Below are 25,017 nucleotides of genomic sequence, written 5' to 3'. Positions count from 1 at the left end.
TGGTCTGAGCAGTCAGCCTCTCTCTCCCACTCTGTGTCTATGTGTGTCTCTCTCTCTCTCTCTCCCCCGTGAAGCACTGACAGCTCCTTTGGGGGTTATTAAGTGTTTCTTATCATCTCAACCCCATTATTCCTCCTCCCCTTTGCCCTCTTCAGCACCAGCGGTCAGATCATTCAGGTCAGAACGGCCTCACTGCAATATATCACAGCCAGCATAAGTACATTTTTGGCAATTTGACAAATTAAAAGAAAAGTCTGTCAATTAAATATATAATAATCTAGCTTTTTCTTGCAAAAAGAGCACAGACTTCTTGGAATTTAACGTAAGACTTCTGATGAACGGAAGCTTTTAGCCTTTGACTAAAAGTGACACCTCATGCTGAACTGCTTTTTAGCTAAATTAGTGTTTTAGCGTTTTGCTTGTATGCTAAGCTAACCAAAGGTCCCAGAAGTATGAAAGAGTCAAAATGTCTTTTTGCTAACATAAGATAGCTTTAGCTCCCATAAAGTACAGGGCTCAACATTATAATTTGCAGATTAGATTAGAGCCCTCTTCAGAAGGCCGTTTCAAGATGCGTTATTTACACCCCTGTGAAGTTTCGCGTTCAATCTGAATGTAACGGAGACGTAATGGGGGGACGAAGTGATCCAGCCTCTGTACTGTCTTTGGAGGTATAGGTATATAACGTACATTAAGGACGTGATGACGGCTGAGCTTAGTTACAGCTCTTTTGCGAAAAACAAAAAGCATTTTGAAAAGCTCTTAGATTAGATTAGATATACTTTATTGTCCTCAGGGGGAAATTTGTCTTGGGTAGAAGCGCAGAGAAAAAAACACAGCTCAGTGCAACTTACAGAACAATCATATCACAAGAACACATCAAGTAATGCATAAAAACACTATAATGAAAACACCATTAATACCAATAAAAGCCTTAAGGCTGTATTCACTCTAAGAGAATAAAAACACATGTTCAATATGTCTTGTATCTGACAAAAGAAGCTGTGATAAAAGACTCAGTAGGCCCCAGTTTGCTTAGTTTCCTTTTGATAAGAGTTGAAGGATAGTTCAACATTTTGGAAAGGTTTTGTTGGGTTGAGTTAGATAAAAAGATCCTAGCTCTTTTATGTCTTTCCATAAAGTTACTACTTGCATTACTTACAATAAACCTTTAAAACAGACTAAAACTTTTTGAAGGTAAAACATCAGTCAGTCAATAACTTTTTTTTTTTTAGGGTGTTATGTGGTTAATTTTATCAGTAAGAAATGTGGGGTAATATGGATTAGAATTAAAAAATAACAATAGTAAATAAAGTTAACATTTTTTTATAAAATAACAGTAATTAACATTTAAGAGAAAACTACACCACCTCACTGCTGAGTGAGCTACTGTCCAAACGTGTTTATTTCCGCTGTAAAAAAAATGGGCTCAATGGGGATTTCTTGGCTTTTGGAGCCAGCCTCAAGTTGACATTAGAGGAACTGCAGCTTGTTGCACTTCTACGTTGGCTTCATTTTTTAACACCAGAGGTTTCTGCTACCAAAATGTTCAACTTAAAGACGACATAGTATACCCCTTTTCCACCTTTTCAAACAGTCCTGTGTGGTCTAAATGAAACAAATATAACGAAAAGAATTTAACATGAATCAAGCACCAGAGGAGGTTTGTGACCCTGTATAAACCAGCTCGCTCTGAACGCTCCGTTTTGGTGTGTGTGTCTCTTTAAATGCAATGAGCCCCCCTGTCCCGGTAGACATCACTCCTTCACTAGTGAGAATAGAAATGGAAAGACCTGCGCTGGGGGTGGAGTCCCTGGGTGGAGATACCAGGGGAGGGGAGATTTTTCTTTTACCAGAATCCCACTGTGACATCACAAGGAGAGCAAATTTGAAATGGAGCACTTTTCTCTGTGTTGTAAGACTTATGCAGACCTTAAGCAAAGAACTGGATGAGTTTATTTCACATTTTGTGGATTAAATATGTCCCCTTTAAGATTTAAAATAGAAAAAAGCCTATGCACATCCATTTCACAAGACAGGTGCGTAGGAGACCAAGCCTTCATTAGGCAAACGGCTTAACAGTATGCAGGAGTTTACCTTCAAAATGAACTTGTACTTTAAACACTCAGCGAAACATCAAAATGAAAATAATAGCAACCTTTTGCTTATGAGAATTGACAAGGTAGCAGGATTTTTGAAGGAAAGTTAACACTTAAACTAAAGGTTTCTCAATATGGTTTATGATGCTTGTTTGTCTGGGACGGCCCCAAACTTCAGTTCACATCTTAAATATCTTTTTGTATGTACCACTACAGTAATGGCACTCTGCTGGAGAGCTGATAGTGTAATATTGTTTCTATATTTTCTCTGTAAAGTCCTTTTTTCCTGTAAAAAGCTCCATTCATGCATCCCTGAGTTGAAGCTTTTTAGGCGGCCTCTTGAGAGCTACGGATGGACCAGTAAGTACATCAGAGCCACCTGCTATGTGTAGCGCACTGCAAATGGAAACACATATACAAACATACACACACACACACATGAACACAGACAACCACACAAAAACAGATATATGGGAACACATAACAGAGTACTGGTTTGCAGAGGTGGTTCTTTTTGTTGTGTCTAATCACTACCTGTCCATTCGTGCTACACTCGTAAACAATATGCTGCGATGGTGGGCGGTGTGCCCTCGCTGTTTGTGTCTCTGTATGTGTGTCTTTGTTAGTTCTATTTTGAATGATCTGAGACATTTAGAACGATGCTTTTGCTTCTATGTCCCATCTCTTTTTTCTTTGGTTGTGGTTGAAAAGACGGCCAGGTATTTTGTTTCGGTATATAAAACGAGCTGAAAGTATTGTATTAAAAGTATAGCGATAAAAACAACAAAAACATTTCTGTACTTCTACGTCGATGGCGATGTTCCAAAGCTATATCCTTTCTAAATCTGATATTTTGAACACAGTTGTCACAAAACTTCAGTGTTTGAGTCTCAGATTGAGTGTGAGGTTTCAGCTGAATATTCACTGCTTAGTTTTCAAATTCTAGGTTGGAAGAAGATCTCTGTGGCTTTGCTGGGACAGCTCTCTGAAGGCTTCACTGGCACTGTGACATGATTTTCTTTTCTGGAGGCTGATGCTGTTTTTTTTTTTGTAGGACAGAATGTACTTGTCTTCATGTGTTTATCTGGTGTGTGTTTGTACATGTGTTTGCGTGTTGGTCAGCAGTGTTAATGCCTGGGGGTGTTTTTCTTTTTTCTTTTTCTTTTTTTGCTTTGACTGTTTTCCAAACTTGTATTTATTGGACCATGAATCATTTATCAGATTCGCTTGTGAGAAAGAAGTGGTGATGACACCTTTTTTCTAAATTATTTTGTATTTATGTAGAACACCAACACTTTATATCACCCTGAATATTTGATGCTCTCAAAAGCTTTTAAGAATAGAATTTTCTTAATTTTCACGCAGAAAAACGGCTTTACTCCTTTGGAACTATTTCAATGTTACTTCACAATTTCAGTGCTTTTTCAGAGGGCTAGTGAAAAGTACAGGTCATTTATTGCCGAGTGATTGATGACTAAAAATGATAATCCTCTCAAAGCGCTACGTCTAGCAGCTTGTTGGGGTTAGTTCGGTTTAGCAAAAAGGTGTGAAATATCTCTGCCTATTAAGAATAGTCTCATATCAACACCTCTGAAAGTGGATAATGTTCGAAAATCAACCTTTCCTTGCCAAGAAACAACACATAACCTTCTTTAAACAAACAAAAAAAGAATATTATCAACTTTTAACAGGCTTAGATCACTGTTTTCCTGTTTCTAGTGTTCATGGTAAGCTGAGCTAACAGCTTCCGCTTGCTACTGATATTGTTTTAGTCTCTGGTGTAACTCTCAGTAAGAAAGACAATAAGCTACGTTAGCTGTAGCTACCTGTGACAGAAGGTCCAGACCTTGGTGACATTATCTCTGACACAGCGCTAGCTAAAACAGGCTTGTGTTATTGAAGCTGCTCATCTGTTTCGTTAGCTAGCAGCTAGCAGATGGTAATGAATGCACAGTGCGACAAATAAACTTAGATGATAGCTACAGCGACCTTTTTACTTTAAATATCTTTTACAACTTCTTCTGGGGTTTTTTCTGGGGGTTTTTTTTCAGGGGATTTTCAGCTAAACAGAACTTTGTATATTTTTGTTCTTTTTTTTTGGAGCTCTGCCTCCATCACCTCTTCAGCTCATCCTAATAATCCTCTCAGGATGCTTGTAGTGATTACACACTCCCCTGTGCCCGAGTGCCATCAGCAGCACATGAAATGTGTTCGGCGGGTCATTATCCCCTGCTGCTGCTGCTAATGATGTTGGTCGTTGGTGTGTAACTACTGCGGTGTCTGCTCCTGAGTTAATCAATCCTGGACAGAGACATAAGCCCACATACAACCATAGCACCCTTATTTGAGAGGGTTTTTTTTCTCTCTATGAGGAGGCTGAGTCATACTGTACGTGTCATCAGACTGAGTGACTGCTGCAGGTTAGCTGCCTTGTTAATCTGAAGGCATATACAGGGCCGAGAGAGAGCGACTTCTATGCCTCCTTTCTCTGCTGCTGCTGGATGAGTCAGACGCTCAGGTTCCCTTTCTCTTTAATGCCGAGGTCTGGGTTTGTGATAAGGGCTTTTCCTGAGAGCCAATCTATCTGCAAGGTAGTTGAGATAAGGAAGACAGAGAACTTAACAAGATGGTAAGAGAAGAGGAAGGAGAAATTATGATTTCCAGTGGAAAAATTCACACCCACTCTTTTTGTTTTCCTCCTCAATTTGGTGATGGCTTCTCCCTCTTTTCTGTCTTTGGCTAAACTGCAACTACTCTAAATACCCCCCCCACTCCCACCCCAAAAAGCATTTCCTGCTTTTCACTCTTTCCAAATCCCCCAACTTCAATATCCTCTACCACCTCCCCTTCCTCTCCTTTTCAATGCTCTGATTTCCTCTAAAATGTCAGCGTGGCAAGAGTGGGTGGCAGTGAGCGCCATCTGAACGAGCCTTGGCTGTGTTTTTTTTTTGCTGCAGTGTGAGGATCGGCTAAAGGAAGAAGTAGAAGAAAGAGAGTGAGCGAGTGAGTGAATGAGTGAGCGGGGGAGTTGGAGTGGGTTGTGAGCTGGCGGTTTGACAGAGGACACCTGACGTGGACCGGGATGTGTCCTTAACAGCTGCTGTCCTTTATTGACTTTTCAGGTAGAAAGACAAGAGACTGTTAGGACGGAGATTTAATAGGCAGAGCTGATGCCGCAGCACACAAACACGCACACTTGCAAACAAAAAATACCTGCAGGGTCACACTGAAAAACATAATTATGTGCATCTTTAAAATGATGCACACTCAGGAATGCGAACAGGCAAACAAGTTTTCATTATCCTATATGAAATAAAAATTTCTACCTGTACACAAAAAAGGGCTCACAAAAGACGTGCTCACTCCCACCAAATCTCTCTCTCACACACACACACACACACACACACACACACACACACACACACACACACTCCACACACATAAACATCCAGAGCCGGTGTGCGATGACTCAGAGGGGAGCAGCTGGAATGAAGGCTCCAGTGGCGGTGTTGAGCTGTCACCATCTGGAGGAGTGCATGTCTGCCTGCCTCCCTCATCCTGCAGCACAAATCACCCCCCAATAACTTAGAGAATCAACATGTTTCTCAACGTCACCTGTTTTTTTTTTTGTTTGTTTTTTTTGTACTAAGAGTTGTGACAATATTGATGCCGGTGTTGGAAAAAGCCTCGGCTGCCATTTAAAATTTAAGGCGTGGGTCTTAGCAAGTACACCAGTCTGTTGCAACAATCCGATTATAGCAATTTTGCCCTGACTAAAATGATCTTGTTTCACTGGAAGCTCTTCTCTGCTGCTCCAAAACATAGGTAGTCTACAAGTACGCAGCAAAGAAATGGGTACATTTTAATTGAAGTGCTACCTCAGCTATAAATGACTGTCAAGCTACATTCAAACAAAAGATCCAGCACCTTTGATCCAAACCAGGAAAAACAAAAGATATCACATCCATGGAGGAACATCTCTAGTTTGAACAGTATCCAAAGATACAACACCCTAAAGGTGATGCTATCCTCGGCTGTATCCTCTCTGCTGCAGTCACACTCACTGTGTCACTGTTTCCTGTGCGGATGGACGGTCCAGTGCTCAGATCAGAGCCGCTTTGATCAAGCGTTGACGGGCTGTCTCATCTAATAACCCGCGCCATTTGTCTGAGGGTTGACAGCCGCACCTGTGCTACGGACGCCGGCGAGACACGTAGGATTGGGGGGGGGGGCGGAAATGTTTGGAAAAGAAAGCCTCCGTCTATTGGCCCTGACAGAATATTTCCATTCAAGCTCGTCAGATGTGTCAGTTCATGTCGTTTGTGTTTGGACACGCGGGGAGATGAAGACGTTTGCGCTGCAGAAAGCGTGACAGCGATGTTTGTTCTACTGATAAGTGTGATATTTGCCTGTCAGAAAAGGCCTGTCATCAAGCAGCGGTTATATGAAGCAGGCTCGTGTCCAACAAGAACCCAAACGCAGACAATAAACCTAGAAAAACATTTTATTCTTCAAAAAAAAGAGAGAGACCAAAGCAGTCTCCAAAGCCTGTATTAGATTCCAAGTGAAAATGCTAAAAACACAGACAAGACATGGTAAAAAAAAAAACAAGCTGAGTAACAACCCTCGCGTTTCTCTAAAAGGCCCTGAAAACATGTTTTTTTACTCAGAACTGAGAGATGGGATACCACTTTAAAGCAAAAGTTTCTGCTAAATTTAGAACATCTTCAGTCATCTCATGTGAGAGATTTCTGTTTTTACTTCTTTCTCTCTCTCTCTGTGTTCTTTTACTTTGTTGGGGGGGGGGGGGGGGGTACACGATGTAACATTTGATGATAGTTTCGACCACTCAATTCAATCAGAGCGGTGCTTTCTGAACTTTTAGCGTTGATGCGATCATGTGTGGCTGCAACTTGTAACAGATTGTCTGCGTTCCTGATCGATCAAACGATTATTTTCACATTTAATTGGTAAGTTGTTACATCTGTTAAAATGATGCCCAAGCTTCGGATGACGTCCTTAAGTGTCTTGTGCTGTCGATAACCCAGAGATAACCAGCTTCCTGCCATAGAGGAGGAAATACATGATTCATCATTTTATTTATATTGTTAAGAGAAAATCTGATTAAGAACCAGCGTCCCCAAAAACGCTGAATCCATGACATGTGAAACCCAAATCTTAAGAAAACACAATATGTGTGGGTAAGGATGCCATTTGTCATTCGATAAACGTAACCCCCACAAAGGTTGAAGCTGTGGAATATAACCTGCCTCTCCTCTATAGATTTGTCTACATTTCTTTGTTGAACTTTGCTGCAGAACATAAAAAAAACACCCTTTGCTTTTTTTTTAAGTCTGAAGCGTTAAGACCAAAACTTGACATTTACCTCTGATGTCTGAGATACTTTCATTTCCACTTCCACTGTATCTTTGCCGGAAACAACACAGTGTGACATTGTGAGGGAAAAGTACAACAAAAGAAAGCTCAAATTAGCCCTGAAGCTAAATCACCAAGGGGGGAGTTTTTTTAACATTTCAAGATCTGCTAACCTTGAAAGTTGTGTTATCTGAATTTAGTGCAGCGTCTTTTTATGCTGTTTCAGCTTTCCTCCTCCTGCCAAGGACCGAACTGTTGGGGGGGGGGGGAATATTTTTCATAAATGACAATCACTGCAGAATAAATTGAATCTGTGCCTGAAGCATGGTCTCTGGATGTAGCATAGTTGCTAATAGTTGCCAACCTGTGTGTTTGTTTTGTTTGGCAGGGTCAACACATGTAGAGCACTCAGAAAATCTGCAGGCCAGACTTAGCCGGTCTCCTTTGGGGATCTAACATACACGACGGCTCCCTGTGGTCAACCCCTTTAAACACATGAGAGGGAAGGAACACAGACAAACCATGAAAAAGATATACATTGGCAAAACCGCCTTAAAAGTCCCCCGAAATGGCGGCAAACATCCAAAAAAGAGGTAAGAGTGAATCTCTCTAGACGCCATCTTTCCATTCGTCCTGGTTTATTATTTTTATTTTGTCTGTTTGTCCGTTCATCCGCCCACGAGTTGTGTCCTCTCGTCGCCCGGCGGTGCTAAAGCTGCCTCATCTCGCCTCTCCGAGCGCCAGGAGTCATGCTGCCTCGTCATCTCATCTCACCGCAGTGAAAGCACTCATTACGTCTGACTCAGCTCCTGTTCACAGAGGAGGTCACTAATGGGAGATTTTTTTCCTCCCTGGAGCTACTTCACGTAAACTCATCCTATATCAAACAACAAACACCTGTACTCCCCTGCGAATGCCCCGCCAATCAAAGAGAAGAAGGAGGTGGGGGCGCTGAACTGTTGGAACAGTCAGCTGAAACGTTCATTGAATCACTCTGTGAGGCCCGGCACTGTTTTTGCTCACAGACTCTGTTGGAGGTGCAGCAGAAGAAATATAAACAACGTTTCTCATCCAGTGTTAAACAATCTTTTATCATTTGAACCATATTAAGAAAAACCCTACATTTCTCTAACATTTAGCCGATAAGGGTTTAATTAATTTAGTGACGCTTTAGTGGAGGCTTGAGTTTCAATTATACAAACTTTTTTCAGGAGGTACAGAATCCTTAAGTGGACATGCCTCTATACTTCATTTGATAACCAGTGATGTCCAATTATTTTCTGGTGAACTTGATTTACTTATTCATCTGATTTCCAAAACTTCAAAAGCACAAAACAAACATAGAAATAGGCTTAAATGACCTCATTATTATTTCAAGATTATGACATAAATAAAACTGTTTTAATGGGCATAAGTCCTCTAATATCCCAAGATAACGAGAAAACAATAAGTTGAGATCTTTAGAAAATCACTGCAAATCACTCCTTATCACAGAGAGAAATGTATGGCTTTCTGTCTGGCTAGAGGCAGAAACACTTAACAGACAAAAAAAAAGAAGAAATAAAAAACAGAAAATGCTGCAGAGGCCCAATGTTGCTTTGCTCCAGCTCAAAATCATCTCAATAAAACAGAGTTAGGAGATCTTTAAAGGTTTTCTTTCAGCAACATTTTTACATCTACCTTTAAAAAATCTTCAAATGCTGCACCTAGAATTTAATCTCCAAATGGATTAAACAGGCAATCACCATTAAGATACACTGAAGCCTCACAGTTTTTATCTCTGCTCACTTCAACTAAGAAATATTAAATGCCCCAAATCAGCTACATCTCTACTTAGTAATTTGTAAAATCTTTTTAACACAAAAGAATAATTTGTTGTTAAGATATTTCACTTTGTAGCCACAAAGATTGTCTTCAACTCTTACTTCTCAATAGTAACATTTCTGCTTCTAGAGCCAATGCATTTATATTTCTCTACCACATAGTTGCTGCATCTCCACCAAAGAAATGATTCCCTTAAAAGACTGTTTGTGGAAAAATAAAAAGTAAAGAAAGACGATAGATTGTCCTTAATACACGTGAAAAAACCTTTGGGTGTTGTAGGTTGAGCATTCAATCAAATCGGTAATCTAAGCATCGCACAAAAAGTAAGGAAATGTGTGTTTGGTGGATTATTTCTTTGTAGTAACAATGCTTCTTGGCAATAAATCTTATACCGTTGGAAAGCCTCTTTATCTCCCTTTTAAAACTGTGCCACATTTGTAAGGAACATGCATATGTGGGATGAGCAGCAGAGCTGAATATGTGGGTTGTGCCTGTGAAAAACTTGCCAAATGTTCTCTGCCAATGCCAAACTTAATAATTAAAAATCATTTATTGCCAAGATGCATTGTTACAACAAAGACATAATCTACCAAACACACATTTGCTTACTTTTTGTGCGATGTTTATATTACTTGTGTGACTTTCTCAAATAAACGATAGACTTGAAGGGGTTTACGAGGCAATACGTTTGCCTAAATGTCAGAATAGTCTCGTACAACTGTTAAGATTTACTCATAGCTGTATTTTTGAATGCAGTCTGAACTGACCCAGTGTGCTTTTCATCCCACTGATTACACAAACATTAAGCCCGTACTAATGAGCAGGAAACTGGATGCTACCTCCACTTAGTGACCTGACGCTTTGAAAGGAACCTGTCCCTGAAAAAATATTAATCAGCCTCTCTCTCATCTTTGATCTTGTTAAAAGAGAGACAAAGAGAGGAAGTGAAAAGAGCGACGTGACCACATCTCCATCCACGCTCTATCTTGCTTTCTGTTATCCAGGCTGCAGATAGAGTCATTACACTCCTTCCTCCATCTGTCCGTCAATACAGGGTCCATTAAGCCCAGCCGTGCACATTCAGATCCATCACGGCAACAGACATTTCCTCTTTTTCCCACTCACACTTGCCCTTTTATTAGATTGGAGCCCAGGTAATGCACATGCTCTGAAAATAGTCATCATTGTGCTGTCTCACTGAATTACACATGGGGGTATCACTGCTCAGTAAATCTGAGCCTTCACAGTCTATTCATGTGATGTATTAGAGTTCATTGGCTCATATTTCATCACAGAGAGAACACCCTCTCTGTCTCTTTTTTTTCCCCCAATCTCACTGCTGATTGGGTTTCTGTGATGTGCTGCAGAGCCTAAATGCAGAGATAGAGAACTGATGCTCATAAATGTAATGACTGAAGAAGCTCCTTGCTCAACCCTGACTGGATTTTCTTAATTAGAGATCCGTGTTTTGGTCCCATGTTGTCTTCATACAAAGCACTTTTTCTTGCAACTTTTCAGCTTTTATCACCCTCTCATGATGTTCTCATCGACGCTGCATGGCCGTTCAGGGGTGCATTAAAAAAGATATGTAGCCTCTTACAAGTCCATTTAGAAACGCATATACCGGAGTTACAAGCTCCTCCATATGCCCTAAACACAATCATCTGCTCTGTGTGTGTGTGTGTGTGTGTGTGTGTGTGTGTGTGTGTGTGTGTGTGTGTGTGTGTGTGTGTGTGTGCAGCTCTCTGCTGGAGCAGAAGGAGGACTTACGAAAAAGGCTTTCCTTCACGACACACAAGCTGGAGCTACTGCAGAGCGAGTTTGACTCCACGCGGCAGTACCTGGAAACGGAGCTGCGCCGAGCACAGGAGGAGCTGGACAAGTTCACTGACAAACTGCGCAGGTAGGCAGACATACTTGCCCGCGAACAGGTTTGGAACAGGTGCTAATTCTGCAATACCCAACTTTTAGGGAACACTTACCAGCCCTTACCCAATTGCACCATATTCACATGGCAGTCATCTTCCTCTAACGTCACACTCCTAGTGGGAAGCTCAAACCATCTCATAATGTTGTAATGCTGTAATCAAGGTTTGCAAAGTGTCTTTGTAAGGAAGTGGACAGATCATTTTTAGTTACATTTTTTCTAAAATGATCACCAACTGAAAACACAATGTAAAGGAAAAATCCAAAGGGAAAAAAAATGAACTTCTGCAATCGTGTCATATAACACAAACATCAGAAAAACAGTTCTGGACAGTTAGATACAAATTTGCACAAACAGCATCTAAACCAATCATATCTGAGCATTTCAAACTGATCCACTTGGATGAGACGTTCTGCTTTTGTTTTCACTCCTTTTATGTGCTATGTGCTATTTAAGTGCTGCACTGAACTTTAAAAATTCAGTTTTTTACTCCTGGGTATCTGAAGTTAGCCCATCGTCTGGTTCCGGTCCAGTGAACAGCTTCTTTAAAATTGAGTGGGGATGTAATTTACTGCAGAGGTTCTGGAAAGAGACCCTTAAATCCTGGATATAATGGTCTGTATGGTATTCTTCTCTTGCTGCTTATAAGGGCCAGGGGATTTTTTTTTATCCTCATGGTGCTTGATTAACGAAATGCAACACACAGAAATACACACTCATGATGCAGAGGGAAGTAAGAAAAAGTAATCATCATTTTGTGCGGCAAAGCTTCTTTTCTTCCTGTGATCATCTTTTGAATTAGTCTCAGGACCCCCAGGTTGTTCAGGAGTGAGCAATTCAGTGATTTTATCCGGTTCTGTTGCTCATATTCAAGATACATTTCTGTCTTCTGTGTCAAAAATAACAGAAGAAAACTTTCACTGAATCATCACATATGTAGAGTTACATCTACTGATATAGGTTCTATAAACTGAAACTGTGGCATGTGACGCCGCTCTGACTCTGCACACTGCTGAGCATTTGAGCCGAGTGCCATATTTTTTAGTTTGGAGGCAATCCCTGTGTGCTACTGTAAGGTGTGTACATATATCTGTTATCTGCAAGTGAGCAACTGTTTTTATTGTGTTGTTTAGAATACAAAGCAGCTACTCAGCGCTGCAGAGGATCAACCAGGACCTTGAGGAGAAGATCCACAGAGATGTAAGTGCTGAGCAGCAGTATGTGTGTTTGTCTGTGTATTCCTCCCATGGATTCCCATGCTTGTGGTTAAGTACCTGTAGACACAAAAGAAAAACGAGGAAAAAAGAGTCGCCGGGTTCAGACTTCGTACAAAACACTGGGAGAGCCAATTTGAATATGAAACTGCCCCGCAGTTGTTACCACTGACATTAATTATGGCTTATTACTATTTGCTGTCCTCCTTCCAATGGCGGAGTGATAGCAAACCTATTGTTCCTCAGTGTGCCGTACCTCACTTCATTTGTCAGACATTGCTTATGCAGCGAGAAAGTATACAATTAACTGGCCCTCCTGAGAACACTGTATGACAATCAGGTGTCGTTTCTGTTTAATGGACAGCTGAAAAGTGCTCGCTGAATGGTTTTGTTACGAGACGAGATAATAATCATTGTCGTGATTACAATACCAGAGTGAAGAGTTACTGTGCTGATAAGGAGTTTAAGGTCACACAGCCTTTTGTTGTGGGGTAAAATTAGGTTTTTTTAAAATAATTTTTCCAAAATAAAAGCCATCAGTTTGTTTTTTTGGGGGATTTTTTGTGTCTATTGAAGCATCCTCATCAGCTCTTATTGATTCCTCTCACGTCGTCCCTCCTCCAGGCTGAGAGAGGTGCTGAGTAAGTCTCTCTGCAGATCGTAAAAGCTTGTTTACTCCAGAGGTGCCACAAACTCATCTGACCCCATGGCCTTGCACAGCGATAGAGAACGTAATTACAAGACAGATAAACATAGTGATGTGCTTTGATTGTGCTTCTGCTCGCCCAGCTACAGTACAGTGGAGAGCCTGAGGGGAAAGGGAAAACTTCTGTACTCTCACAACAGCACAAGGACAGAGCTACTTGATGCAGGTGCCTTAACTTTAACAAAAAAATCTACCTATTATTTTGAGCCATCCATGGACAGAACATATGCTTAAAAGGCAGATAGAATTGTATCAAAACTTTACATAAATGCTAAATTCTCTTTTAAATTTGCCTTTTATATACAAACTTGGACTCTCAAGAAGGGATTTATTGATCCCATTCTGAGATGGGACATCAGTCCGCTGGGGACTGAAGGAGCTGTTCGAAATCTGTCAAGCATTCATTACTTCCTACTTATATAATAGTCAATTATAAGTGGAGGACTAATGAGCCCACTGGGAAAATGAAAAATCACTTTTGGACACTTTTGGCTAATTTTCTCTGCATCGTTAATCACGTCATTCCTATCATTTGCTTTCCATGATCCATGATGGCATAGAGTGCTTGGTTAGTGACCATCTTCTGTACACGACTTCTACTATTGCATTGTGGGATACTTTAAGTCCACTGTACAGGATCAACTAATTCCTCTTAAACATTTAGAAGGCACTTAAACTTTGTCTCATATGATAAGAAGTAAGAGCCAGACACCGTGTGTTTCTAGTTGGATGAATTCATACCAGCTACATCAACATGCTGTATGGATCATTGCATGGTCTTCAAAGACAAAGTATGAAGAGTTGGCGCTAATCCCTACGATTTAATCAAGCACCTCCAGAAACATTATGCCAAAGAACACAATGTGTTGTTTTTGCTAATACTGTTAAAGCTTTTATTGACCATCTTGAAGCTATGTATTTTCCATCCATCCATCCATCCATTATCTACACCGCTTTTCCCGGGGTCAGGGAGGCGATGGTGATGATGGAGCCGATTCCCAGTTGGGGAGAGAGGCAGGGTACACACTGGACTGTTCGCCAGCCAATCACAGGGCTGACATATCCAGTATGACCACACTCACATTCACATCTAGAGGGCAATTTTTGAGTCTCCAATCGACCTAACGAGCATGTCTTTGGATTGTGGGAGGAAGCCAGAGTACCCGGAGAGAATCCACACATGCACAGGGGAGAACATGCCAACTCCACACAGTGAGGGCCAGGGCAACAGGGCTTACCACTGCACCACTGAGCAGTCCCCTACATATTTTAATCATAATAAAAAGTAATTATTTCAATCTGTAAACAAGTATCTACGCATTACAAGTTTTTACAGAGTAATGAAAGCAGTGATTAGTACAAACCTGATCTTGACAAACACCAACAAATCATCCCATTGTCTTCACTAAGTGAGGCACACAGCTCATTAAACAATGGTGGAATCCGATCACCATGTCGTATTGGCAATCACCAAAAGTCAAGGTATTAGTATTGGTTTTGCTATTGACATACATATCTATTTCAGTATCAGTATCAATATCTGAATCAATATAGGTATAAGTGTAAGTATTAGTATGGTATCAGACAGAATTGGGGCGGCTGTGGCTTAGTTAGTAGAGTCGTCGTCTCTCAACCAGAATGTCAAGGGTTCAATCCCCATTGCTTCATTAGCGACAAATGAATGTGAATGAATGGGATTTGTTACTTCTGATGGTCTCACTAGCAACCACTTCCATCAGTGTGTGAATGCGTAGGTGTGACACTGTGTAGTGTAAAAGCACTTTGACTAGTCAAAAGACAAGAAATGGGTATAATGTTCTTGATTGGTAAAAGTTGATAGGCAAAAAAAACGTGACTACAATGTCTCTTGATGCTCCTTCGACACCATCAAAGTGTTGTTGCTGAGTGTATCTTTAGTGTATGTGTGGGCGACATTAAAAACTTTTAGACGCTTCCCTTAAAGGCCTCACATCACACCAGTGAGATTTTTGTAGGGTGCTCATTTGTTCATTGGCTCTCTTTATTTTCAGTCTCAGCATCATGACGACGAGAAGCGAGCTCTGAGCAGAGAGATCATCGTCCTCAACAACCACCTGATGGAGGCCAAGCTCACCATTGAGAAGCTCCAAGAAGACAATGTAAGAGCCCATCACACTGCATCGACTCTTCAGACTCTTCATTCATCTCCTTTTTATTTTCAGCTCAGGAGAATTGAATAATTCACATTAGCTCCTTATTAGCTTTATTGTGTGTGAAAGGGTATTTCTGTGTTCAACAAAAAAGAAACAATCGGCTTAGTTACCATGCTTTCATCGCCTGCTGGCTCTATATTAATGTCTAATTCCCTGTTTTCTGGGATCAGCTACAGAACTCGTCCCTCTCCAGCATGCAAAGAATCCAAAATGCTGCGGCCAGACTTCAGTTTGGATCCAAGAAGAGAGATTATATTGGTCCAATTAAACTTGTCTTTACTGACTTTAAATGCCATTGCATATTGAGGTCTTCTTGCTGTTTGTCTTTTGTCCCCCTTTCTATGCAAACCCTGTTGAGGCCCTTATATTATCGCTTTTATCTTTTAATGTAAAGATGTATTTAATCAAAATTACAAGAAATAAGTCAGTCAAAGAACTTTGATTTCACAAATAACTCAGGTTTTCACATGCATGGACTTTGACTTGTTGTTTTTTGATACATGTTTTTTATCCAAAGCTTATCAAATCCAAACATTTTATGTTGCTCTTCTTCTGCCTATATATGTTGTATTTGTTATTTTTTAACATGTATGTCATATTAGGTAATAGGGTTAAACTGGACTTGGCTTGACTTGTGTTCTCATTAAGATTCTAAAATCACCAGAAAAGGTGAATAATCATCCCTTATTGTTTTGTATCGTCTTCTGTTGGTGGTGTTCCTGTGGCTCGACAGGACGTGTACAGAAAAGACTGCAACCTTGCTGCTCAGCTTCTCCAGTGCAACAAATCTCTTTACAGGGCCCAGCTCTCTGAGGTGAGTACTACTATAACTCCTCCAATAAAGTGCAACTTCATGTTCTGAATGTTTTACCATTTTAATCCATTTCATCAGTTCCCTGGAAGTTTAAAATAGAGAAGTTTACATGTAGGCCTTAATAGAAGTGATTTTAATTGGGACTGTCAAACTATTGGATTCGATTAAATCCTAATTGTGATTAATCACTGAATTAGAATAGTTAATTACAATTTAGAACATTTTTAGTTGCATGTTTGAAATGCCATTATTTCGCATTTGAAAATAAAAAATTGTTTGACTCTTAGTTTGAATTTCTCTATGTCTTATCAGAGAGCACTTTACTTCTAACATGTTTTCTTTTTTCTTTTTTTTTTACAAAAAAGAGACTTGTTACGGAGCAAAATCGAAATGGAAACAGTTAAAGGAACGGTTCAAAAGTGAAATGTTTGATGTTACAAGGTGGATATTAGTTTGGCTGATCCGTGCAGGAGTGAAATGAGACATTCAAAGACGCAGCAATGTCCTACTTTTCCATTGTTTTAGCCAACAAGACCCGTTTATAAGGATAACTATACAGAGCAAAGATGTATAGATGAAGAAGCCAATGCTTACGGTGCTACTCTCACAGTGCTAAAACAGGCAACAGGATGTTGAAAGCAAGCTAATTAAATGCCCATCCATATCACTATTATCCCCAATTTTCCCTGGAAATGACACATGGTGCTTTTAACTGTAAAAGTATAATACATTTGGATTTTTTTAACACAACAGTTGCAAGTTATAAACTATAAACTATGACACACTGATAAGTGTACGTTGATTGGGAGCTAGATAAAAAGGGAAGATCTGGTGAAAGTGCTGTTATTTGTAGAGAACGAGGAGATTTGAGGCAGCTCACAAAAGATGAGAGAAATCATTTCACTGTCTCGACTAACTGAAGGTCAACTTGCCCTATGTGAGGCAGAGGAGAGACAAGACAGCGTGGAGCGATGACTGCTGTAGGTCACAGCAGGAAGGGACGAGTTGGAGAACTAAAGCTGTATTTTGGGCTGAATAACCTTCACCTGAGAGAAGTGACAGAGGCCGGGTTTCAAAGAGCTGGTATCTGATATAACACAGCTCAACCTTATGACTATATATCTCAAATTTTCAATTAAACTGGAAATGGATTACTCATATTTATCTAAACCTAGAAATGCTGCACGTTTGCAATGCGTGATCATAACGTTATTACTGTGATTTTTTTTGACAAAAAGCTCTTAATTTTGATGTCTAGCTTTTATTAAAGGGATAGTTCAGTATTTTTGAAGCGGGGTTGTGTAAGGTACTTTTTAATAGTACGTCTATTAGCCACTGGAGATGCTGGTCAGCGTGGCCCCTTTAAGGAGAGATCAGACCAGAGAGCAGGCCAGGAAGCTAGCCTATAACGATATACAGACGAGGGCTTTTGCTTCTCGTAGTTTAGCTAATTTTAAGAAAAACTGAGTTAAAATACAACGTTGGGATAAATGTGTGATGGGCTGAAAAAATGGACAGCACTTTATTTTTCCACTAGCAAGCCACGTTCTTTCAGCACTTCTTTGGCATAACACATAGGCCTACATGTTTCTTTGAGGGCACTGATGAGCTGTTTGGGTCTTTAGTGTAATTCTAAATGAAACATTTTTTGTTTTTTGTTTTTCTTCAAATTAGTTAAATTATGCGGCGCAAACAACTTCGTCTGCATAGCCGTGTAATCCTAGGTTCCGTGAATGCACTGTGTTATGCCAAAGAAGTGCTGAAAGAACGTGGCTTGCTAGTGGAAAAACAAAGTGCTGTCAATTTTTTCAGTCTAGCACACATTTATCTCAACGTTGTATTTTAACTCAGTTTTTCTTAAAATTGGCTAAACTACGTGAAGTAAAAGCCCTCGTCTGTATATCTTTATAGGCTAGCTTCCTGGCCTGGCACTCTGGTCTGGTCTCTCCTTAAAGGGGCCACGCTGACCAGCAACTCCTGTGGCTCATATACTTACTGTTGACAATATTCTTCCTGTCATTTAAAAAAAAATACTGTACTGTTCCTTTAAATGCACACACATTGTATTCCTCACTCAGGTCCTGTTTTAATCGCCTGTCGCCATCTTAACATTTTTAAACCAGAAGTGATTACATTTGGTTACTTTGGTAAAAGCATATTTTGGTTGGCTTTTCCAACATAGTGGATACGCATTGAACGCCTCTAGCCTGGTGTGCAGTGACTTAAACACCCTAAAACATAGTCTGCACTATACTTGCTTTTTATATGAATGGAGCCATGATTTACTAAATGGACATCTTAATGTTTAATGAAGCTTTTAAATTAGCAATTAACACCATGAAATACAATTAGAAAGATGTTTAATTCATAAAAAATCAAGTGAGAAGAAGGTTCATTTTTTAAGGACCTGAACAACGAGACTGGCAGGGTTTTTAAACCCAGAGACTACATTCACGTCTGTTACACAGTAGATGGTAACAAAATGTGTAGAGTATCATGAATAAATCAAAAATTGCTGCCATTAAGAGCCGTCTGCTTTCTTTCTGCATCTTCTGGCATTTAACTGAGCTTGGGTATGAAAATGAACTGTAGCTCAGATCTCGTGTTGGCACCATTCAGCGAGAGTTTAAAGTAAATCATGTCTCTAAACTTCTCTACTCCTCTCACTCGATATGTAGCCGAGTCAGAGCATGGTTATACTGCTGCAGGTTTACTAATCATGTAACTGTTTGACAATGACCAACAATGACAATGCATGAAACATAGGCCAACATGGCATGCCAGTTAACGTTTGACAAAAAAAAAAAAAAAAAAACACAGAGAAGACCAAGAAACTGTGCACAAATGTGACAGAAAGCTTGCCCTTCAAGGAACTAAAGTCCAACGTGTGGCAGAATGTAAATGCGGGGTGCACCGCAGCCTCGTCATGATGTCCTGCTCCTCTTGTGTAAAGAGATGCATGTGTGTATTGATGAATTATTTTAACTCCAGGCCAGCTTGGCGCCACTTTCCGCTGCATCAGCCCTGGGCCGTGTGCCTGGCCCATGTGACAAAGGTTGTTTACTTTTAAAGCTGGCAAATGTCCACAAGGTTAAAGAACGCCTATATGGTGGAATGGAAATATCAATGCAAACTGCATTTGGTTGCATAAGGTCCATAAAAACAATCCCCCCCCTACGCATAAACAGCACACACGAGCACAAACGCACACATGCGGGCTGTACATATGGGATCTGTTATGGAGTGAAAAACTGTTCGGCAGGCAAACGGCCAAACATAATGGGGGGGTCAGAGGCTATACATGCACCGACTGTATGTCCGCTGGTTTTGCTGATCCTGTGGGTGGGAGCCAATCGACATCGTATTGATGAATGATGCTGCAGCATTTTGAGAAGTGCAGCAGCTCTTCAGAGGCTGCTGAAGTGCCTCGGTTGTTTTGTTTTGCTGCAAAACAAGCACAGTGTGGGGTATGAAATGATTAGACTTGCATTTCCAAACGCATCATGAAAAGCTTAATGTGATCTCGCTCAAAACAAGCCCGAATGAAAAATGTTTGGACAGTAATTAATGGGATTTAGTTTGGTCCAATCTGTAATAAAACTGTGATGAAAAAATGTGTTTTCTCCTGCTCAGAGGTGTTTGTCTTTTCTCTATCCACAAAGTTATAATTAACTACCCTCTCATTGCCAATTAGGAACAACTGACTAGATTCCTGTTGATGATGTGCTGGTATAATGCTTGTTGCTATGGAGAGGCACAGATAGTGGAAGGATGGAGGCTTCTCTTTATTGAGACATGCTCAGAATAGCACGATGTCTTTCATTCCAAGGAAGGCAGCTCGGGTCGACTTCATTTTCACAAATATTTTCCCTCTTAGCTAAGGTTCTTGTATATTGTAAATCATTGGGGATTTTTCATGTTAAGGCCACTTTACTATGAGTGACATTGAAACCTGAAACCAAAGTAGACAAAAAGTGGTTCAAATCTTTAGCCCCACTGTGAGCCACCTCTATCGTCAGCTGACTTTGAGTTCGGACAAGTTAGATAATCTCTGGCAAAATCATGACAGTACGCAAAATGTAGGACTAGTGTCTAACAATGGAAATGTGGATTTAGGTTTATAAACCAGCCAAGAAGTCAAAAATACTGGAAGTTAAAGAAAAGGAAATACAAAATACACTTTACCAAGGTTTCCGAACACTAATATGTGTCCCAAGCCTGTCTTCAAACCCCCCAACTATGAGAAAAGTCCATCCTCTCCGTCTTTCGCCTGCTCCACTTTTCAGAAAATGTGTGCTCAAACAGGCCGTTTGGAGATTTTCCCTTTGTGACATCACAAAGGGCAGTAACCCCTCCCCCAGGTGGGTGACACTCCCACAGCTAGGTGTTTGTTTCCCCCTCCTTTCCACCGTAAACAAAAAAAGGGCACGGAGCAACAAAGCCCGAGCCACCCAATCCCTTCCAGAGGGGCGTGGTCAGACTCAGCTCATTTACATTTAAAGATACAGACACAGAAACAGCCTGTTCTGAGCAGGGGTGAAATAGAGGGGTTTACAGGCATGATCAAATACAGGATCAGAGTGGATTTATAACAAGAAACTTCACAGACATGATTTGGAGCTTTGATACTTTGAAACTCGTTGAAAAGGAGGACAATATGTGAGCTTTTATTAGAAGAAGAGAGCAAGGCCAAAAGTAAACAGGGATATCAGGGATATAAAAGCAAGTAATGTATACCCAGTGCAAAGAAGACGTAATGCAAACTGAATATTCTGACATTAATACTTAATTAGGGGGATTTTCCGTTCTTAAGAAAAATCTTGAATATGCAACCATTACATATTCTCAGTCAAATGATGAATGGGATACAGCTAGTGAGAAATAAAAACTGTTTGTATGACTCTTGCAGTGGAGAAAACCTTGCAGAGTTGCATTCTCAAAACCAAGTAACACAAGCTGGGGATGTGTCTCTGCTCTCTCCATTTTCTTTTTTTTTTTGATTAACATCACAGAACAACATGTAGTGGGGATTTGCTCGTTTCAATTAAAACTGAAAATCAAAAGGGCCACTGTGGCACAGGGAGAGAGGATTATACGCAGGATCAAAAATGTCACTGTCCAGACTCCAGGCATAGAATTACAGTTTCCTTTGTGTTCATTCAAAGAATTTGTCTAACATAATTTGGCTTCTTCGTGTCTCTCTGATTGATGATTTCCTGGTAAAAAAAATGTTATAATAATAAATGAAAAACCTTCACCTTCCCTGTTGCCTCCTCATCCTATCTTACCTGCAAACATCAGACAAATGTCGGTATTGATCGTAACCAACACTTTGTTCACTTATTGCCTTAAATGTAGAGCACCTTGCAGATTTTCTGTATCTGGTAACAGATAACCAGGAAGTCTTTTGTACAGGAGTGTACAGACTCATCTGTACACCAAACAAAAAACGATGCCATGAATATCTTCAGTGCAATTCAAAGCCTGTTAATGCAAATTAAAAACACTCCATACATCCGTCTCTTTTCTCTGATTCCTCTAGCTGCCTGCAGATTTTCAGGAGCGCCTGACCCTGCACTTGGAGGACTCCCCTCTCTGTCACACGTACTCCGACTCTGCCTCTCTCATTGCTAAAGTCCTCGAGAAGCCAGACGAGGCCTGCAGCAGCAGCCAGGCCTCCCGCTCACCCAGCCCTCAAGCCCAGGAGCACACTTTTATCCTGGAACGCCTCGGACCGGGAGAGCGTCTGGGGCTGCGTGCGGCCTATAAATCTGACCTGTACAGCAGCGACACGGCTCTGTACTGCCCAGACGACCGACACCGTGAGCGCAGGCCTAGCATGGACCTCCACGGCCAGAGAAAGCTGCTCTATGGGCCCCAGAACTCCACCGACAGCAACCCAGAGGAGGGCTCGGTAGGGTTGAGGGCCGGGTTCTCGCAGGAGCACTTTGCCAAGTTCCCTCCACCGCTGGGTGCAGGGTCCAGTTCCTACTCCAGCTTCAGCGGAGCGGGGTCTGAAGACAAAGGTAACGGCCCACCCAGCAGCGCTGCTTCATCCCCGCACCACCACTCCCTCTACATGGAGTGGAGGGATGCAGGGGACTATGAGAGGAAGAGTGACTCATCCTGGGAGAGAGACAGTCCAAGAGCCTTTGCAAACGCTCACCCCTTCCAGCAGACAGAGCTGAGCCACCACCAGAACGGCAGCTCCCCCGTCTACAGCCGCACCATGTCCTCCTGTTTCAGCGAGCCCTACGAGCCGCTCCCGCCCTCCTCATCCCCGAGCGTCGCCTACGGAGACAGTCGTCGGGGCAGCACTTTAGCCCCCGAGGAGGAGGAGCTGATCGGCAGATGGAGGCAGCTAAGCGTCGAGGACTTGAGCGCCCACTCGTACCGCAGCCCAGGTCGAGCTTCACCTTACAGCTTCTCGGAGCAGCACTTCTCAGTCCGGCCGGCAAAGATCCGTCTCGGGCCGCTCTACAGCAGCTTCCAGGAAGGGGCTGACTACTACCACCAAGCAGGGGGGGCGATGGACTCTGAGTGGGTCGCTGCAAGCCCGAGTCCTGAATGCAGCCCAGGTCTGCGGCAGGCTCACAGCCAAGCCCACCTGTACAGAGCAGAGGACAGTCAGGGGTCCGAGCACAGCCTCTACCACTCAGGGTCCAGCTCCAAAGACAGGGAGGGTCCTGTGGCAGCAGGCGGGCAGAGTGTGGATTACGTTGACCCCAGCCCCAACAGCTCCACCGAGTCCCTGGACCAGAGGACCCTGGAAATGGCCGCAGAGCTGCAGCACTACCAGGTGGAGATGCACAGCCTGCCCCCGCAGGTGAGCCAGTCCCCACCGCCGGTCCCAGCCCCTCCCCCTCCCCCGTACAACCAAAAATTTGGCTCTTTGGGACTCTCCAGGAAGGACAGCCTGACCAAGGCGCAGCTTTACGGAACTCTTCTGAACTGAAAGGACGTCCAGATCAGGTTTATTGAGCTGCACCTTCTGTTAGCACGATCAGTTTGATAGAAATGGTTTAAATAGTAGCCGGGGGGGGGGGGGGGGGGGGGGGGGATGGGTGAGGGGGGCTTGGATTATTCAGTATAACTAATATGTAACTTCTGCTGAGTGTTTTAAAAGACTTGATCGGATAGGAATGTTTACACTTAAGTTCCCCGGAGCGAGTCAGGTGTGTTCCAAGAGTTGGCTGTGAAGCCTGTGAAATTTGTAAGAGCCGGTATGTATTTCAATTTACAAATGTACAAATATATACTTATAACTAAAAACCAAGTCATATATTTTGTATGTAGCTGCAAACAAGAACTACATCCAAAACAATTCAGTAAAAAAAAAAAAAAAAATTGAACTCTTTGTTGAGCTGCAGCTTGTACATAAATTTAAAAGCTGCCAATCCTATATTTGAAAAATCTGAAAGGCGTTGATCAGCGCCCACATGAAGTGCAAAAACAGATTCCCCGTGGTCGTTCTTTTCAATCGGCTGAAACTGTGTTTGCCTTGTGTGGATTTTAATACGAATGTCGAACACCGGAAGAACACAACAACAAACGATTGCTTACATGAGACATTTATTTTTACCTTCTGTTGAGTGAGTTCCACAGTATCGATGGGTGTGTTTTATCGTTATCTATGGAGCGTTTTGAGATCTGTTTTGAGCAGTCAGTATTATTTTATATTTTTGCTCATCTATATCGCACGGAGAGGTTTTCCCGACCCCAGTCTACCTCAGATTTGGATGCCCACGCCCCACATAAAAGCCACTGTAACCTTGTTTTATTTGACGGCGATGCATGATTCTATATTTTTTGTTGTTTTGTTCGCATAATAAAGCACAAATTACACACATGAGCTTCAAGATTCCCTTTATTATCCAAACCAGACTTCAGCAGCCATGTGGCACAAGCCTGCTGAGTCACTACGAAGCCCCGCTGTATCACTGTTGTAGATTTAAAAATAGGCCAGTAGAGGAGGAATTTTGGCAACATCAGCAAACCCAAAAAAAGAAGAGAGGAAGTTTATTTGCATGTTCCAAGAAGTCATCAAGAGAATACTACGAGGGAATGTTTGTATTTTTACTTCAAACTAAATAGGAGATTATTCTCAACATAAGGCAACGATTACTACACTCCAGCACTACACACAGGGGGGGTAGTGCTAAAATAAAATAAACACATAAGAATGTAAGTATCTGTGTGCAGATATCTGTTACTTTTTTAGCTCCATCTATTGCATTGAGGCATCTGGTTAAAACAAGAAAGGAATCAGAACATAAATATGGGACTTTATGGACAAGGAATGAATCATTATAGCTATAAGCCAAGAAAAAACAAAAGTTTAGGAAGACTATTAAAATGTGGTGTGGACAACAGGAACGCTAGGAATACAAAGGAGAAATCCTGCATATTATCCCATATGCTCTTTTGTAAAGCGTCTCGAGATAACACTTGTTACGAATTTGGGCTATACTAATAATGATTGATTTATTGATACAATGTGTGGGTTAGGTGATTTTCTTTGCTTTAAACTGGTGATATGTGGATTGAAGATATTTTGGACTTTTGGTTGGACAATACAAAGCTTCTAACAGCATCATCTTGGACTTGCCAATCTGAAGTATATTTTCAGTATTTTCAGAGTTTTTTAGGCTATGCAGTTGGTTGATTGAGTTTTAACAACTCTACAATTCATTTAGCAGACGGTTTGATCAGATTCATTTAATGGAAATGTTTGCAGTTTGGACCTTCGGATGGTACAAAACATGTAACAGCACAAAGAGAAGGAACAAAATGAACATGTTTAAAAAGTGTGCACCGTCTTTTTGACACTATATTTTTTTTGCAACCCACTTTAGGGTCCTGACC

The 25,017-nt window shown here is 41.4% G+C and overlaps 1 protein-coding gene across 3 annotated transcripts in view; it reads left to right on the top strand.

The window, feature by feature from the left end:
• Positions 1 to 23,999, top strand: part of si:dkey-174m14.3 (uncharacterized protein LOC563117 homolog) — a 28,266-nt gene extending 4,267 nt beyond the window's left edge. For 2 of the 3 annotated variants that reach the window (XM_020628448.3, XM_020628443.3), the window contains exons 2-7: positions 7,864 to 8,068; positions 11,041 to 11,202; positions 12,360 to 12,426; positions 15,177 to 15,284; positions 16,072 to 16,152; positions 21,695 to 23,999. In XM_020628448.3, coding sequence (XP_020484104.1) covers positions 7,971 to 8,068; positions 11,041 to 11,202; positions 12,360 to 12,426; positions 15,177 to 15,284; positions 16,072 to 16,152; positions 21,695 to 23,107 — 1,929 coding nt within the window. In that variant the 5' untranslated portion in view covers positions 7,864 to 7,970 and the 3' untranslated portion in view covers positions 23,108 to 23,999. The remainder of the gene's footprint in view (positions 1 to 7,863; positions 8,069 to 11,040; positions 11,203 to 12,359; positions 12,427 to 15,176; positions 15,285 to 16,071; positions 16,153 to 21,694) is intronic. The other variant, XM_020628453.2, reaches the window with a different exon arrangement.
• Positions 24,000 to 25,017: the final 1,018 nt, after the last annotated feature.

This window comes from Labrus bergylta, chromosome 15 (assembly GCF_963930695.1).
Source record: "Labrus bergylta chromosome 15, fLabBer1.1, whole genome shotgun sequence".
NCBI lineage: Eukaryota > Metazoa > Chordata > Actinopteri > Labriformes > Labridae > Labrus > Labrus bergylta.
Note: the sequence above shows the minus strand (reverse complement) of the source record. Positions and strands in the feature narration are given on the sequence as shown.